Here is a 13809-nt window from a genome sequence, read left to right as displayed (position 1 = left end):
AATTAAATGTCCTTATAAGAGTTGCCTTGGTCACGGTATCTGTTCACAGCAGTAAAACCATATGACACAAACTAAATGCCGGTGGCACTGATGGGCAACCCAACATGAGGAATGTCTACAAAAGGAGTGTGGCCTGGCCGTTGGAAGGACCGCCTCCTACAGCAGATAACTCGGAACACACGGCAAGGAGCCAGTCACGGAAGAGCACAGATAGGGGCCGCCTTTGTTATTTTCTTACTGCTGTGACCAAGGACAGGCAGCAGCATGAGGGAAGCCTCGTGGTCTATGGAAGTGCAGTTCATCGTGGTGATGGACTAGAGCCCCCCAGGCCCACAGTGGGTGTTCCGCTTCATCCTGAGGCCCCACAGCCGTGCAGAACAGTACTATAGCTGAGGCCCAAGTGCTGAGCCCCTGAGCCTGCAGAGAACATCTTATATTTATGTATTTATATGTATACGCGTGTACCCTAACCTGTGCCACAGCACATGTGTGGTTAAGGATAACTCTTAAGAGTCAGTTTCTAGGGATCAAACTCAGGTCACCTGAGTGGCCTTGTTGCATGGGCCTTTAAACCCCAAGCCATCTCCTAGGTCCTGTGGGGGATGTTCTACAAACTGGAAGGAAAGCTACAGCAGCGGGTGAGTGATCGCTTTGGATTGGGAGGGGGCCAGGTCAGAGAACTGAGTGACACCTAAGGGGCTTGGGTTTCTTTTGAGGCTTAGAAGGTGTCTGAATTCACCTAGAGCCACCATAGCCTCACCGTGGCTTGAGGACAGGACAAAGAACTAAGGTGCCATTCCAGCAGGATGCCCAGGAGCATCTTCGGGTGGCCAGCCCTGTGACCCCTCTGCTGAAAGGCTGCTTCTCTCAGAACTTGGATGCCATCAGTGAATTAGGAACCCAGTGAGCCTTGCTCAGGGGCTGTGAGGAAGAAACGTCCTTTGGATACTTGGGGTGACCGATCTTCAGGTGTCTGGCATGCGGTGGTTTGAGTACGTGTGGCCCAGGAAGTGGCACTGCTGGGAGGTGTGGCCTTGTTGGAGGAAGTGTGTCACTGTGGGTGTGGACTTTGAGACCCTCCTCCTAGTTGCGAGAAAGACAGTCTTCTAGCTGCTTTGTGATCAAGATGTAGAGCTCTCAGCTTCTCCAGCGTCCTGTCTGCCTGGGCGCTGCCATGTTCCCGCCTTGATAATGGACTGAACCTCTGAAACTGTAAGCCAGCCCCAATTAAATGCTGTCCCTTATAAGAGTTGCCTTGGTCATGATGTGTCTTCACAGCAATGGGAACCCTAATTAAGACATAGCAGGAGGGTCACATCCTCCGTGAAGGCTGGGTACTCAGGGATGTCTAAAGGACAGGAATGTGCCGGGATAGCAGCCCTTCCTCCTCCAGGCTGGTGGGCTTGCCACATGATGAGGATCATGGCAGAGTGGCAGGTGACCTGAGCCCTGGTCTGCAGGTCCACTCCTAGGAGGAAAGGGGACAAAGAACAGCCTCCAGTACTGTCATGTGACTCCGCACCGCCAGGGGTGACTCTAGGGATAAGAAAGAACACATTGCAGCTGTCAGCGGCTAAAAGCAAACAAACATCAGCAAAGTGACGGCCAGTTGAACCCTGGGCTGCAGCCTTCAAAACTTATCCCCAACCCTGGTGAGAGAAGGTTCTCTCTGCAGTGGGGACAATTGCTGGTCAGAGAGCTGAAGTAGCTGTTGAGAGCTCATCTCTAGCACCCTCTCCCCACAAGGCTCAGAGAGGTCCAGGAAAGACCTCTGGGCTGAAAGAATTTAAAGCTGAAAGCTGAGGAGGAACAAAGGGAAAAGGTGACTAAACCACAGGGGACCCCACCATCATGAGGGGTCAGTGTCCAGCCAGGTGGTGCAGTGGCTAGAAGGCCATAGCAGGAGGCTGGCACTTGTGATGCCCAAACTCCAGAACCATGAGAAAGAAACACTGAGGAAAATGTTCATTACGAACTGTGCTGGCTTAGTCGTCTGTCACAGTAGTATAGATTAAGACAGGCTTTGAAGTGGAGCCCACAGCAGTCGAAGGGTTTATCGCAAAGCTTGAAGACCTGAATTCACTCCCAGGACCCACATGGTGGAGAACCAGCCTCCAAACGTGTTCCAGGCAGCACACACAAATAAATGTACCCATGAGGGCTCTCGAGACCGTCTCAACGCAGCCCGAGCCGGCCTGGACATTGTGTCTCTCCTCCCTCCATCTCCCTGGTGTTGGGGTTACAAGTGTGAGTTGCCATTCTGGACTTGGGTGTGTGGAACTTGCATTTTGGTGACGAGTGTGCAGGATTCACTCTAAGGGCTGGGCACACCTGAGGATCCGGCCCTGAGATCTCATATACGGAGTCCAGGCGGGGTGCCAAGGCTTCAGCAGCTGATGCTCGGTGTTTGGATCCAAATCTACCCTCACTGAGCTAGTGCTCTGCACAAGAGCCAGCCGGAAACCAACACACACACACGCACATACACACTCATTCCTCTGTGAACTCTCTTCCTGCAAGTGCCTTTGTCCCAGCCGCTCCTACAAGCTCATTTAAGAGGTGGCAGCTTTTGCCCTCTGTGTAGACCTCTAGGCCACAGCCTGAGGTGTCTTCCCAGGGAGCCTCATTGCTTGTCCTTCACGTCCCAACCTGACCATGTGGCCCCATTCACCACACCACCGCTCACCTCCAAAGACTGTCTCTGGCAGCCCCTAGCTCTGCCACAGGTTTTGCACTTGGCGTGTGATTGGCGTGGGTCCTACACCATCCACATTGGCCGACAGGGAAGCACATGATGAAGTAGGAGGTCCGAAGATGGCCAAAGATCCCAGGGTCAGGCAGAACCGAAGCCAGGTACAGTGGTACATCCATCATCCCAGCATTCAGAGCGCTGAGAGGCCAGCAGACAGCATAAGGCGGTCTAGGCTACATAGCAAGACCAGGTCCCCAAAAGGACATTTATACTCGAGAGATATTACTCGTGGCTGCCTCGGGGTGAGGGCAGCTCCCCGGTGAACAGCCGGTCTCCACCTGGCTCAGGTGAGACTCAGCGGAGGGTTGAATCTGGGCTTCCTGGGGCTCTGGACTCTGCCTGCAGAACGGTCACACTCAGCAACAAGGGGCTGCAGGGTGTGGGTGCACCCAGGGCCTGGGTTTACTACTGCGGGCCATGGTCATGGCTTGGAGCAGGTTTCAAGTCAAAAGTGGCTGTGCCCCTCCTGGTGGGCGTGGCCACTGCAGAAGCCACGTTCACACTTATTTTGTGGGTCTTGGTGGCTGCCAAGCATGTTCCACCGCCTCCTAAGAAACCCTGAATTCAACCTAGCAATGCTAAGCCCGGCAGTATGTGGAGGCTGCTCCAGGAGAGGACTCGCCCACAGTCTACCAGACAGGATGCTTCCCATGTGCACTGCAACCCTAACCAGTCGGTCTCTCCCAAAACGGTTTTAGGCCTGGGATCTGGCAGCCCTAACTACCAGCCCCACGTGTGCAGAATATGCAGCATGCGCATTTGGAGTGGCCAGAGCCCTGCCCTCCTCTACCTTCAAAGATAGCCAGAACTCTGGAGTCCCAGACTTTCACCATCCTGAGGTGGGGACCCAAGCTTCCCTCCCCTGCCAGGCATGTGGCACCCAGTCCCTGGCTTTGCCTAACATGGTGGTTAGGGATGCTTCTCTTGGATCATAGGCTACACTCCAACCTACCTGTGCAACTGCGTCTATGCAGGGAACCAAGACACCAAACTCAAGTCCAACAGGCCAAAGACCATGCAGGGGTCAACTTTAATACTGAGGTTGACCTGTTTTGGGTTAAGGAAGAGATGCCCTCCTTTCCTGGTAGGCCCTAAGGGTACATAAGACTCTTTATTCCTCAAAGACCCGAGGACCAGAGATTGTCCGTAATCAAACAAACACAGGGCTCTGGAGGTCATTTCTGAGTTCTGTGCCTCCTGGGAGTTGGTGGCTTAGTGTGTCCAGGACTCCATGGGGTACATGCCCAGTAAAACAGGGTCTTGTTACCACCTTCAACATGTCTTTCTTTTGTGAACAGACCCCCAAGTCAGGCTCCAAGATTTGTTCATTCAGCAGGATGGCCCCTGGTCCACCTCCCCCAACATAAGAGGCTCAAGTCTGAGGTGCCAAAGATGTTCCAGGAGATTTGGAAAACAGCAGTATCCTAGGGTTTCTGCCACTAGCCAGGAGGGAAACTGAGGGATATCAGGATGCCAGGCAAGGTGAGAACTCAGCTGAAGCCCCCAGCAGCTCACAGGGACCCCGAGGTCTGAGGTGTTTCCTCACAGGCCGGGTCAGCATGAGAACAGCACCAGGAGTGGGCTGCAGCCACCATGGCCCACAGCTGCCTGAAGCTGGGCCTGGCTGGCCGAAAGTCCACTCAGTCCAGGAGGAGAGACAAAGGTGCATCCAGACTACACTGCAATGTGGCGCCCTGACACCAGCTGCCGTGTAAGCTGCTGCTCCAGCCGTCAGCACCTCCACTGGCCAGTCCAGCCCTTCACGCCTCCTGGGAGCCCTCAGGGGGCTCTCAGCCAAAGGCTCTGTGGGCAGTCCTCAGAGAAGCCCTGTGAGTCCCTGGAGAGGCCAGGCTATGACGCCGCCACCAGCTCTGCCTGCCTGGATCTGGCCTTGGCAGGGGCTTCTGTAGAAAAACAATGGTTCATGATGAGCAGAAAGCTTTCAGAGGATGAAGCCAGAGGCTAGGGGTAGGGTAGAAGCAGGAGCCATGATTATAAGCAAGAGGCCAGGTGGACCTACAGGCCAGGGGCACAGCCTAGAGCTCCTGGAAGCCAAGGAACAGAGGGAACTGTGGAGCTATCCTGAGTTTGAGTGTCCACTCAATCCACTGACTAGAGTGTGTGGAGGCCGTGACCATCTGAGCCGTGGCCATGATGGTGTAGGGGCAGCGCTGTCCAAGGCTGTGAGTTCTGGGATCTAAGCCCTTCAGGGCCAAAGTGGCGGATAAGCCTTCTCCCAGGGCTTATGTGTTTACAAGACCCTGTGAGCTTCCTGGCTCTCATGAGAGGACTCTTGGAAAGCCAGGACCAACCAGAGGCTGGGGGCTCGCTCTGTTGACCCAGGCACACATACAAGCACACTTTCCCACTATGCTGTGGGAGATGCCAGCGGCCATGGTGTGATGATCAGTGTATTGCTCCTTTTGAGACTTGGGTACGCTCCTCTAGACCAACACGGTTACACACACAATGCAATGATACCTGGGTTTATGTCAGGGAGGGGCTCCGAAGGGACCTCTGGTAACTCGATTTGTTCCTGCAAGAAGCACAGGAGAGGTGTGAACTGGGTGTGCGCTGTCTCAGGCTGCCCTGGCTCTACTTTCTGGGTGCTCTCACAGGGACGCAGCAGCTCCCAGACTGCTGCTCAGATGGCCAGCCCTGCACTCCTCTACCTAGAGCATCCTTACAGATGACCACTGCAGGTGACAGGCCACTACAGGGGGTTTAGCTACTCTAAAGTCCTCAGAATCCCGAGTGATCTGGAGCTATTCTCATGAGGCAGGGCCTGCAGAGGGTCGTGGGGGAAGCAGCCGTGGGGTGTGCTAAGTCCCTGTGAGGAAGCTGTGACTGGTTCCTGCTGTGAAGCACTGAGGAGCTGAGACCCCAGACAGCTGTGGTGAGAGCTGTCCTGGGAGCAGAGGTGGCCTCTGTCATCCCGTGGCCTGTCTTCCCAGTACCTCCTATGGGTTCTGGCCCTAACAGGTGGGTAGCCACAGGTCCCAGTGGGCAACTTCCCAGACAGTTTTACTGGGCTGTGGACAGCAGGTGGCTCCAGGGACACAGGGAAACCTTGGGAAGCAGAAGCCATGGCAGCTACGGAGCTCGCGGCCTGGATACGGGCCAGACACACTGCTGCACAGCAGCAGAGCAGAGGCCTGGAGCGTACAGGTGAAGAGGCATTTCCTCTGTCCACACAGGGGACACAAGTGCCTGCAGCCAACTGCAGGGTCAGCCTGCAAACCTCACACAGCTCCCTCAACTGCCAGCACGGGTGTGGAAGAAGCTTCGCTTCAGTACAAATGAGAATCACAGTAGGAAGGAAACTGGGAAACCAGGACTCTGAACTCAGACGTAACAGTAGGACACACCACCAGAGAGAGGCCCATAGGGTCCCATCCCCAGGGGACCAGACAGCCTGGGGACCTGTACCTGAGTGATTGCATTCAGCTCTTCCAGGATGGCGTCCTCATCCTCCTGTGTGAAGCTTCCGGCCAGCAGCTCATCAATTTGCTGCGGAAGAAGGAGAGGTATTGAGGGGCATTCCCTGGGAATTAGGTGGTGGTGAGGGGTATTTCCAACGGGTGCTCTGGGTGAGCCTGTGCCCAACAACACATACCCGCTGGTACTCCACTGCCTCCTGGGTCTCGTCCAGGATCCTCTCCACCTCTTCTATGGACATCACCTGGGGATGATGAGGGTTCAGAGCTGCTCAACAAGGTAAAGGACCATAGCAGGGGCCACACCCTCATCCTGTCTCTCCATCAGCAAAGCCAGGGAAGTGGGCCTGCCCTCTGGCTTTGAGCCAGACCTGTCTTCCACTGCCCAGACCTTTCCAGAGCCAGAGGAACCCTGACAACAACTGTGAGTGAAACAGGTCAAAAACTGGAGATCCTTCCTGGGTGGCGTCTAGACTTCCTTGTGTGCAGTCACTACACTACAACCCTTGGCTGGCCTGACGCAGAGCACACAGAAGGCAGCTAAGACCAGCCACTCGCCTCCAGTGCTGTTCCCTGAGCTCTGAGGCAGGTTCGCACTCCCCGGCACTCAGCTCCAGTGAGCCCAGCTCAAAGGTCATGCTGTGCCACACCTCCCTCCCGTCCCACTGATCCCTGACAGGCACTGGTACATCCCCTAATCCAGCAAGACTCAGTCCCTGATCTCCTGGGCCCTGAAGCTGCGCCCACCCACCTGCCCGGCCACCCCGCCCTGTGAGGACCCACCTGGTGCATCTTGTTCAGACATTCGTTCCCCACCTGAAGCCCCTCCATCACCTTCATCTCGATCTGCGTGAACTCGATGCTCTGAACCTGAAAGTGGCAGTCAAGGGTCAGAAGCCCTGCTTGGCTCTGGCCCAGCTGAGTGGCAGGCTTCTGTCACTGGAAGGAAAGTCCTACCCTTCCTGGGCTCTGCTGTGGTGGCTGAGATTTACTGAAAACATGCTGGAGCACTTTCAAAGGGTGCTGCCTGCCTTTCAGTGGCTCCAGCCAGCAGGGGCAAACCAGGAAGCTCTTACCCCAGCACTGGAAGATGTGCATTCAGCCCTCACCAGCCTGACCTGTTCCCCACTTCCCTCCCTGGAATGGCCCACCCCCGACTCCGTTCCCCAAGCACTCGGGTTCCCAGCAAAGGCTCCTGGCCACGGCCTACCATGGCTTCCAGGCTGCTGATCTGGTTTTCTGTCCTATCAAGCAGTTGCTCCCGGTACCTCTTCTTCTTGAGCAGTAGCTTGGCCCGTCTGGAGGAGAAAGACACTGTGTGCCCTGGCCCAGCCCCGGGGAAGCTCCTCCTCTCCCACCATGCTAGCCCTGGGGAATGGAGTGCCCCTTACTCTTTCCTGCCATCCCGCAGCAGCTGCCTGGCCAGAGCCCGCTCCCTCTCCAGCTGCTGTGTGACCCTCTTCTGGTACTGCCTCAGTTTGTCCCTCTGCTGCTTCAGTTGCTGGAGGGAGAACAAGAGTGAAGTCTGGTCAGTGGCTTTTACCAGGCTGATGAATCCCAGCGTGGCCAGGATGGGCCAGGCAACCCTGTCTAGCAGTGGCCTCTGCCACCAAAGGGTATGGAGTAACATTTAGAAACATCTCCAGTCTTACAATGCAGATGCAGTTGGTATGCCCCAGGCCAAGGCCCGTTGTGCCAAGGAGGAGACTTTCACCCTACGGTCACAGGAGGCTGTGAATAGCCAAAGCTCCGTGGGTCACTTCCACCAGGCCCTGGAAGGTTCAAATGTAACAAAGGACCTGAAGTTGCATGCCATCCTCTGCCCCACCCTCTCCAACAGTATGTTCCAAAGTGGATGCACACACAGATGACACCGTGAGGCAGACCTTTGTAGAGACCAAGTAAAGGCAATGGAGACCTTTAAGGTTCAGTTGTCGAGAACCCATTCACCATAGACTCTAGGTTACCTGAGAGAACAGGCTTGCTGGGATCTCTGCTAGTGGGCTCTGTGTGTGAGCGTGTGTGAGCATGTGGGTGTGTGAGCGTGACCGTGCTTCCAGGTCCCCCACCTTCACCTAATGTCCTCTACACGGTTTGCCCCACAGTGGACATCAACTGCATGAGAGAAACTGCTCACTATTTCTACCCTTCAGGTTTGATCGGCTGTGTACAAAGCATCAGGCATCTTGCCTGGGGAGACCAGGGGGAACCCAATAGAGCTTCCGGATGGCCAGGCTGTGCCTCTGGAGACCAAGCAATCTGAGCAGGTCAGGCAGTGGCCCCAGCAGCTGGGGCTAGGCGCTCTTCTGTCTGTGTGCCTGGCGCTCTGGGACTGTTCAGATGTGTGCTTGACAGTGGAGCCCAGAGCCCCGGAACTCCACGGAGGAGCAGACAAGGTGGTGTGTCGCACAGAGGCTGCAGAGATGGGGGACGAGCACCCTTTCCAGGAAGAATCACACAGACTTTCAGTGACAGCCACGCCCACGGGATCTGTATCCGGGGGCTTTTTCTAGGAACTTTCAGTAACTTATGGCTTGGGGTGTCAGGGCCAAGGCCACAGGCTTCCGTCCTGACACCTTCCCTCACGGATCAGCCCCTAGGCACAATCCCGGTCTTTCCGGGCCGAGTCGCGGTTGGTCCAGGTGTCTGCAGCTGGGCGCGCGATGGCACCGGAAGCGCGGCCCGCTCGGCTCCCCGCCTCAGTTTCCCCCACGGGGCCCGGCCCCCCGCCCGCTGTCGGCCCCTCACCAGGATGGCCCTGTCCTGTTCGGTGACCCGGCTCTGCTTCTTGCGACCAAACAGGTTGCCCATGGCGGCCGCGCGCCGGCCGGCCGAGCCCGTCGCCGCCGCCGCTCTGCGGCCACCGTACTCCGCCCGCTCTACGGCAGGCGCGCGGAGCCACGCGCCGCAGAACGCGAAGCAGGTTCGTTCTTAGAGCAGCGCTCGTCTGTATTTTCTAGGCGGTGCGAACGCCCTCCGTCGCCCTTTCGGCTAATCAGATGGGGATTGTGATTGATTCAGTGCACCTCAGAGCGGTGAGCCTAAGCCAGACTTCCTAATTTTCAAAAACGCCCAGCCAACGCACCCTCCTCGCTGGGGACAGTCCTTGGGCTACCGATGAGTCAGCCCTGCTGCCGGGACTGACACACTGACCCCAGGGATTCTCTGATCCCACCTGCCCTTTGTAGGCCCTTGGTGAGGCAAGTAGGAGGCCAAGACGCTCATGAGTGGGGCTCTACACCCTAACAGTTCTCAAAGGTGCACCGTAGCCCTGAAGCCATCGTCTTTGCTAGGAGGGGAGCCTTCCTGCTTCCTCGAGGTAATCATCCCTTTGGGAGGCAGTACAAGCAGCAGGACCAATTACTAAGCATTCTTGTTCATTTACACCTTTCTATGGGCTCAGTCTTGGCCCCAGGCCTCTGCACGTAATGAATCGGGTAAACCGGCAGCCAGCACCAGCACCACTGCCTGCATTTCCCCTCCCCCATCCACAACTCCTTCAGTAAACAAGAACAGAAGGCACGGAGGGGGCTTTCTGGTGCCCCAGCAGTGGCTCTTGTGAGCCCTCAGCCATAAGAGGCCCTAGTCTTGATCTGGTTTTATAACAGCATCGAAGGCCGAGAGTAAAGTCTATGGTGAGGACTTGAGGCAGGCTCTGGCGACCAGACCTAGGGTTCTAGCTCCTTCAATCTTTCCCGTAGAAGCAGTTTCTGGAGGGTTAGCTAGTTTGTTTGGTTGGTTTTGTTTTGATTCCCAAGGCCCCTCTAACTAGCCAGGGATCCTGTGTTCTAGGGCCCTGTTCATGTACATTCAGCTGCCCTAAATGGAATCAGCCACTGGCCTTAGTGGCTAGCAGTTTTAGTCTCCAATGCTCTGTGGGCCAGTTGGCCCCATGAAATCTCAGAAATGGTACCCTGTCCCTGTGGCCAACATGGCTATAAAGAGCAGCACTGATGGAACTTACTAGAAGGCTGGAGCTTCCCATTGGTGTGGCTGTCAAGCCCTAATGAAGGGCACACTCTGGAGTGTGGGATAGAGATCTTGGACAGATCCAGTGTTCCACCTGGCTGGTCTGGGACTTGCCTTGGAATCACAGATACTGGCTTTCTCTGTCCACTCCTGTCGACTCTGTGCTAAGATGTCCCGACATCCCTGAGCTGAGACTCAGTCTGTCAGGTAACAGAGAATAGTACCCAGGATGCAGCGGTGTAGCTAGGAGTGTTCATTGCCCAGGGAGGGCCCTGCTTCTACCTTCACACCCTGGAAGCGTTTCCACACGTTCTTCCTAGTTCTCTGCCAGTGCAGAGCTGGAAATGTCTGAATTCTTTCTGACTATAAGCCAGGATTTGGCAACTACGGCCTGTGAGCCAAACCGGCTTGATCCCCCCCCCCCTTTGTACAGCCTGCAAGCTAAGAATAAATATGTTTTTAACGTTTATTTGCTTACTTATTTTTGAGACAGTGTCCCTGGCTGTCCTAGAACTCACTATGTAGACCAAGCTGGCCTTGAACTCACAGAGATCTGCTTCCTCTGCCTCCCAAGTGCTGGGATTAAAGGTGTGAGCTACAATGCCCAGCAAGGCTTCTTTTATTTTAAAAGGATCCTCTCTGTGTCTTTGTCTCTCTGTCTGTGTCTCTGTCTGTCTGTTTGACTCTCATTCTCTCTCTCTTGGCTAGTGTGATGGTTTGTATATGGTCTGCCCATGGAATGGCACTAATTAGGAGGTGCCTTGGTCATGGTGTCTGTTCACAGCAGTAAAACCCTAACTAAGACAGCTAGTTTTATGTCAACTTGGTATAAGCTAGAATCACCTAAAAGGAGGGAATCTCAGTTGAGAAAATGCCTCCATAAAATCCAGCTGTAAGTTGTTTTTCTTATTTAGTGATTGACTTGGGAGGGCTCAGCCCATGTGGGTGGTGCCATCCTTGGGCTGGTGGTCCTTGGTTCTAGAAGAGAGCAGGCTGAGCAAGCCATGAGGAGCAAGCTGGTAAGCAGCACCCTCCATGGCCTCTGTGTCAGTTCCTGCCTCCTGTCTGAGTTCCTGTCCTGGTTTCCTTCGATAATTGACCATGATGTTTCATCACAGCAATAGTAACCCAAACTAAGAAACACACACACACACACACACACACACACACACACACCCCGTCAGAGGACCAGAACAGGAAATGGGGAGAGAACAAAAACCTTGTGTCTTCTCAGAAAAGGAAATCTTTTGTGTTGGCTCATTTTTTATTTTCTGAGGCTACGTTTTGCTGTGAGGCCCAGGCAGCCCTGAGCTCACGACCCTCCTGCCGCAGGCTTCTGACTGTTAAGATCCTGCCTGCTGGTACCATGACAACCATTTCTCTTTAGTCCTTTAGAGGAACCGTCCCAGTTCCTACCCCAAGCCATTTCCTGTATTTCACACCATGTCCCTGAAGCCTAGGATTTAACTATAAGCCTCAAGACAGCACAAGGTGTCTGTGGAGGTTCTCAAGGAGGATGGGGGCTCCTAAGGATTTGCCATACACAGAATCATAGAATGATCCCAAAATGTGGGTCTCCAGTTCCCTCGGCCACTGCCAAGCGCCTCCGGTTGGAGCGGGGTCGTGTGATTTGCGAACTCCAATGTTGTTAGTCCAGTCTCCTCCAGAGCTCATGGTTCCCGTCTTTCCATCGGAATCCTAACTTTTTTCTCTTAGATGCTAGGGACAGGACCCAGGCTGTCTGTGTTAGGCAAGTGCTCTACCACTGTGTTACCGCCCTAAGCCATGATCCTAACCTTCGGGGAGATATTCGTGCAGCCAGGTACAAGTTGGTCATCCAGTGTGCATGGGGGCAAAGGTTCTGACCTGCAGCAGTGCTGGTCTCATCACTGTGAGGCAGGAGTGGCCCCTTAGAGTGGCCAGGGAGCACTGGTCTTTCAGCCAAGGACTTTGAGGAATCCTGCTACCAGACGACTGTGGTGAATGTCCCAGGACACTGATGGGCCTTCTGCCATGGACCTGCTGCAGTTACTTGGGCCCCATGATATGTCAAGTGTCCCTTTACCAACACCAGCTGGTGGAAGCAGCTTCCTCAGGCAATGCCCACATGCCATGGGCAGGACACCCATCTCCCACCGCAAGAAGCTCAGTAGCACATTCAGGCCCAGTGCCAAGGTCAGATGTAGACTGCAAGTCTCATAGAGCTTCTGTGCTGATGCTGCTGTACTGCCCAAGAAAGAGCCAGAAGCTGGACTGGTCACCTGTGCAGAAAACCATGACACTGAGGCCTGAGACCTGCAGCTAACCTAAGCATGTGCAGGAACTCAAGGAACACGTGAATAGCAAACGCCAAGAAAGGGACCTTGGGAAGCTGCTGAGTGCCCGGGAGAACGCGGTGCCCAAGCTGGGGAGACTGTTGGGGCGGAGTGTATGGCTGTGTTTGGTGAAGAAGGAAAGCTGTGGGGTTACCTGGGAGAGAAGTGTTGGCTAGTCACATGAGTAAAACACTCTGCAAGAAGGGGTGAGGGTCTGTAAAGAGGGCCAACTGGGAACTACAGGGCTAGAGAAAAGAGGGTGCTGGGCCCCAAAAGAAGGTCTGGGGCTAGGGAGTGAAGTTTTGCTCCCCTGTTCCTCGGGTGGTGAAAAGAGAGGAAAAGAGGAAGCCCCCCTCCCTCTGCCTCCGGGGCTTCCTGCAGTTCTAGCGCCCTCTGCTGGCGGAGTTAGACCTTGCACTCACCAGAGAAAATTTTCCAGGGCCCAGCTACAAAAGCTGACTCGGGAGGGAGTCCGTGAATTAACCACTCAAAGTGAGCCCGTGATTAGGGCCATCACGGTGCGTCCAGGTTACAGACTAGTTCCTTTCTGGGACCTCTGTATGTTTGTTCTTGAAACTCAGCCATCAAGCCAAGAGGGGCCACACAATCCAGAAAAGCCAGTCAGGACTAGTTAAGGTTTGCGTGTGAAATGTCCCCCACCGTACTCTCCAGCAGTGCTAGCTGGGAAGGGGGTGGGAACTTTAGAAAGTGAAGCTCGGCTGGAGAAAGGGTGCTGGTGGCCGTCTTTGAAGGTTATACCCGTTCCTGGTCTAGTCCTCCATTTTGGCTTGCGATCCACTATTATGTGAGCAGGCTCCCCTCCCACAGCTCCTGCTGCCATGACGTACGTGCTGATTCACCACGGGAAACCCTTCTTTACATTGTCTCTGGCAGTTAAATTATCTCAGTCACACAACGAGCAACCAAGATCGAACCCAACTAGAGGTCAACAGGGCAGAACTTGTCACACAAAGTGCCACACAACCCCACAACTGTGAGGTGAATGAACTGTGGCTGTTTTTGCTTGCTTTGGGGTGTTACACACCCATGGGTAACTGTAACGGTGCTTGTTGGGGCCTCAAGAAGACAGAGGGAGCAAACACATAAAAACTTGAGTAGGTCATTACTGGCTCTGGCCTGCGCTTGGACATCAGGTGAGAGTTCCTGGCTTTCCACTGAGGTCTTCTTTGTGTGTGTGTGTGTGTGTGTGTGTGTGTGTGTTCATGGGCATGGAAGTGCCACTATGTACATGTAGAGGTCAGAGAACAACCTTGGGTCCTCCCTCTACCTTGTTTGAGGCGGGATCTTTTGCTCATTCATGCACCAGGCTAGCTGG

At 54.7% G+C, this 13809-nt stretch overlaps 1 protein-coding gene across 1 annotated transcript; it reads right to left on the bottom strand.

Moving 5' to 3' along the window:
• Positions 1 to 3774: 3774 nt before the first annotated feature.
• Positions 3775 to 9048, bottom strand: CHMP6 (charged multivesicular body protein 6). The gene is made up of 8 exons (XM_080922641.1): positions 8938 to 9048; positions 7581 to 7690; positions 7400 to 7487; positions 6973 to 7059; positions 6369 to 6434; positions 6182 to 6262; positions 5234 to 5288; positions 3775 to 4656 (listed from the first exon to the last, which is right to left on the bottom strand). The coding sequence occupies exons 1-8, from the start codon at positions 8998 to 9000 to the stop codon at positions 4604 to 4606; spliced, it is 603 nt and encodes a 200-aa protein (XP_080778767.1). The 5' UTR covers positions 9001 to 9048; the 3' UTR covers positions 3775 to 4603.
• Positions 9049 to 13809: the final 4761 nt, after the last annotated feature.

Source organism: Micromys minutus (genome assembly GCF_963924665.1).
Source record: "Micromys minutus genome assembly, chromosome: 10".
Taxonomy (NCBI): domain Eukaryota; kingdom Metazoa; phylum Chordata; class Mammalia; order Rodentia; family Muridae; genus Micromys; species Micromys minutus.
Note: the sequence above shows the minus strand (reverse complement) of the source record. Positions and strands in the feature narration are given on the sequence as shown.

Bases quoted from the DNA above. Each gene is read 5' to 3' on its own strand.
- CHMP6 (XM_080922641.1), bottom strand. From the start codon at position 9,000: ATGGGCAACCTGTTTGGTCGCAAGAAGCAGAGCCGGGTCACCGAACAG. The intron at 7,488-7,580 runs GTAAGGGGCACT...TTTCTCCTCCAG, and splicing joins CTGCGGGATGGCAGGAAAGA to ACGGGCCAAGCTACTGCTCA. The intron at 4,657-5,233 runs GTATCATTGCAT...GTTTTTCTACAG, and splicing joins CCTCCCTGACATAAACCCAG to AAGCCCCTGCCAAGGCCAGA.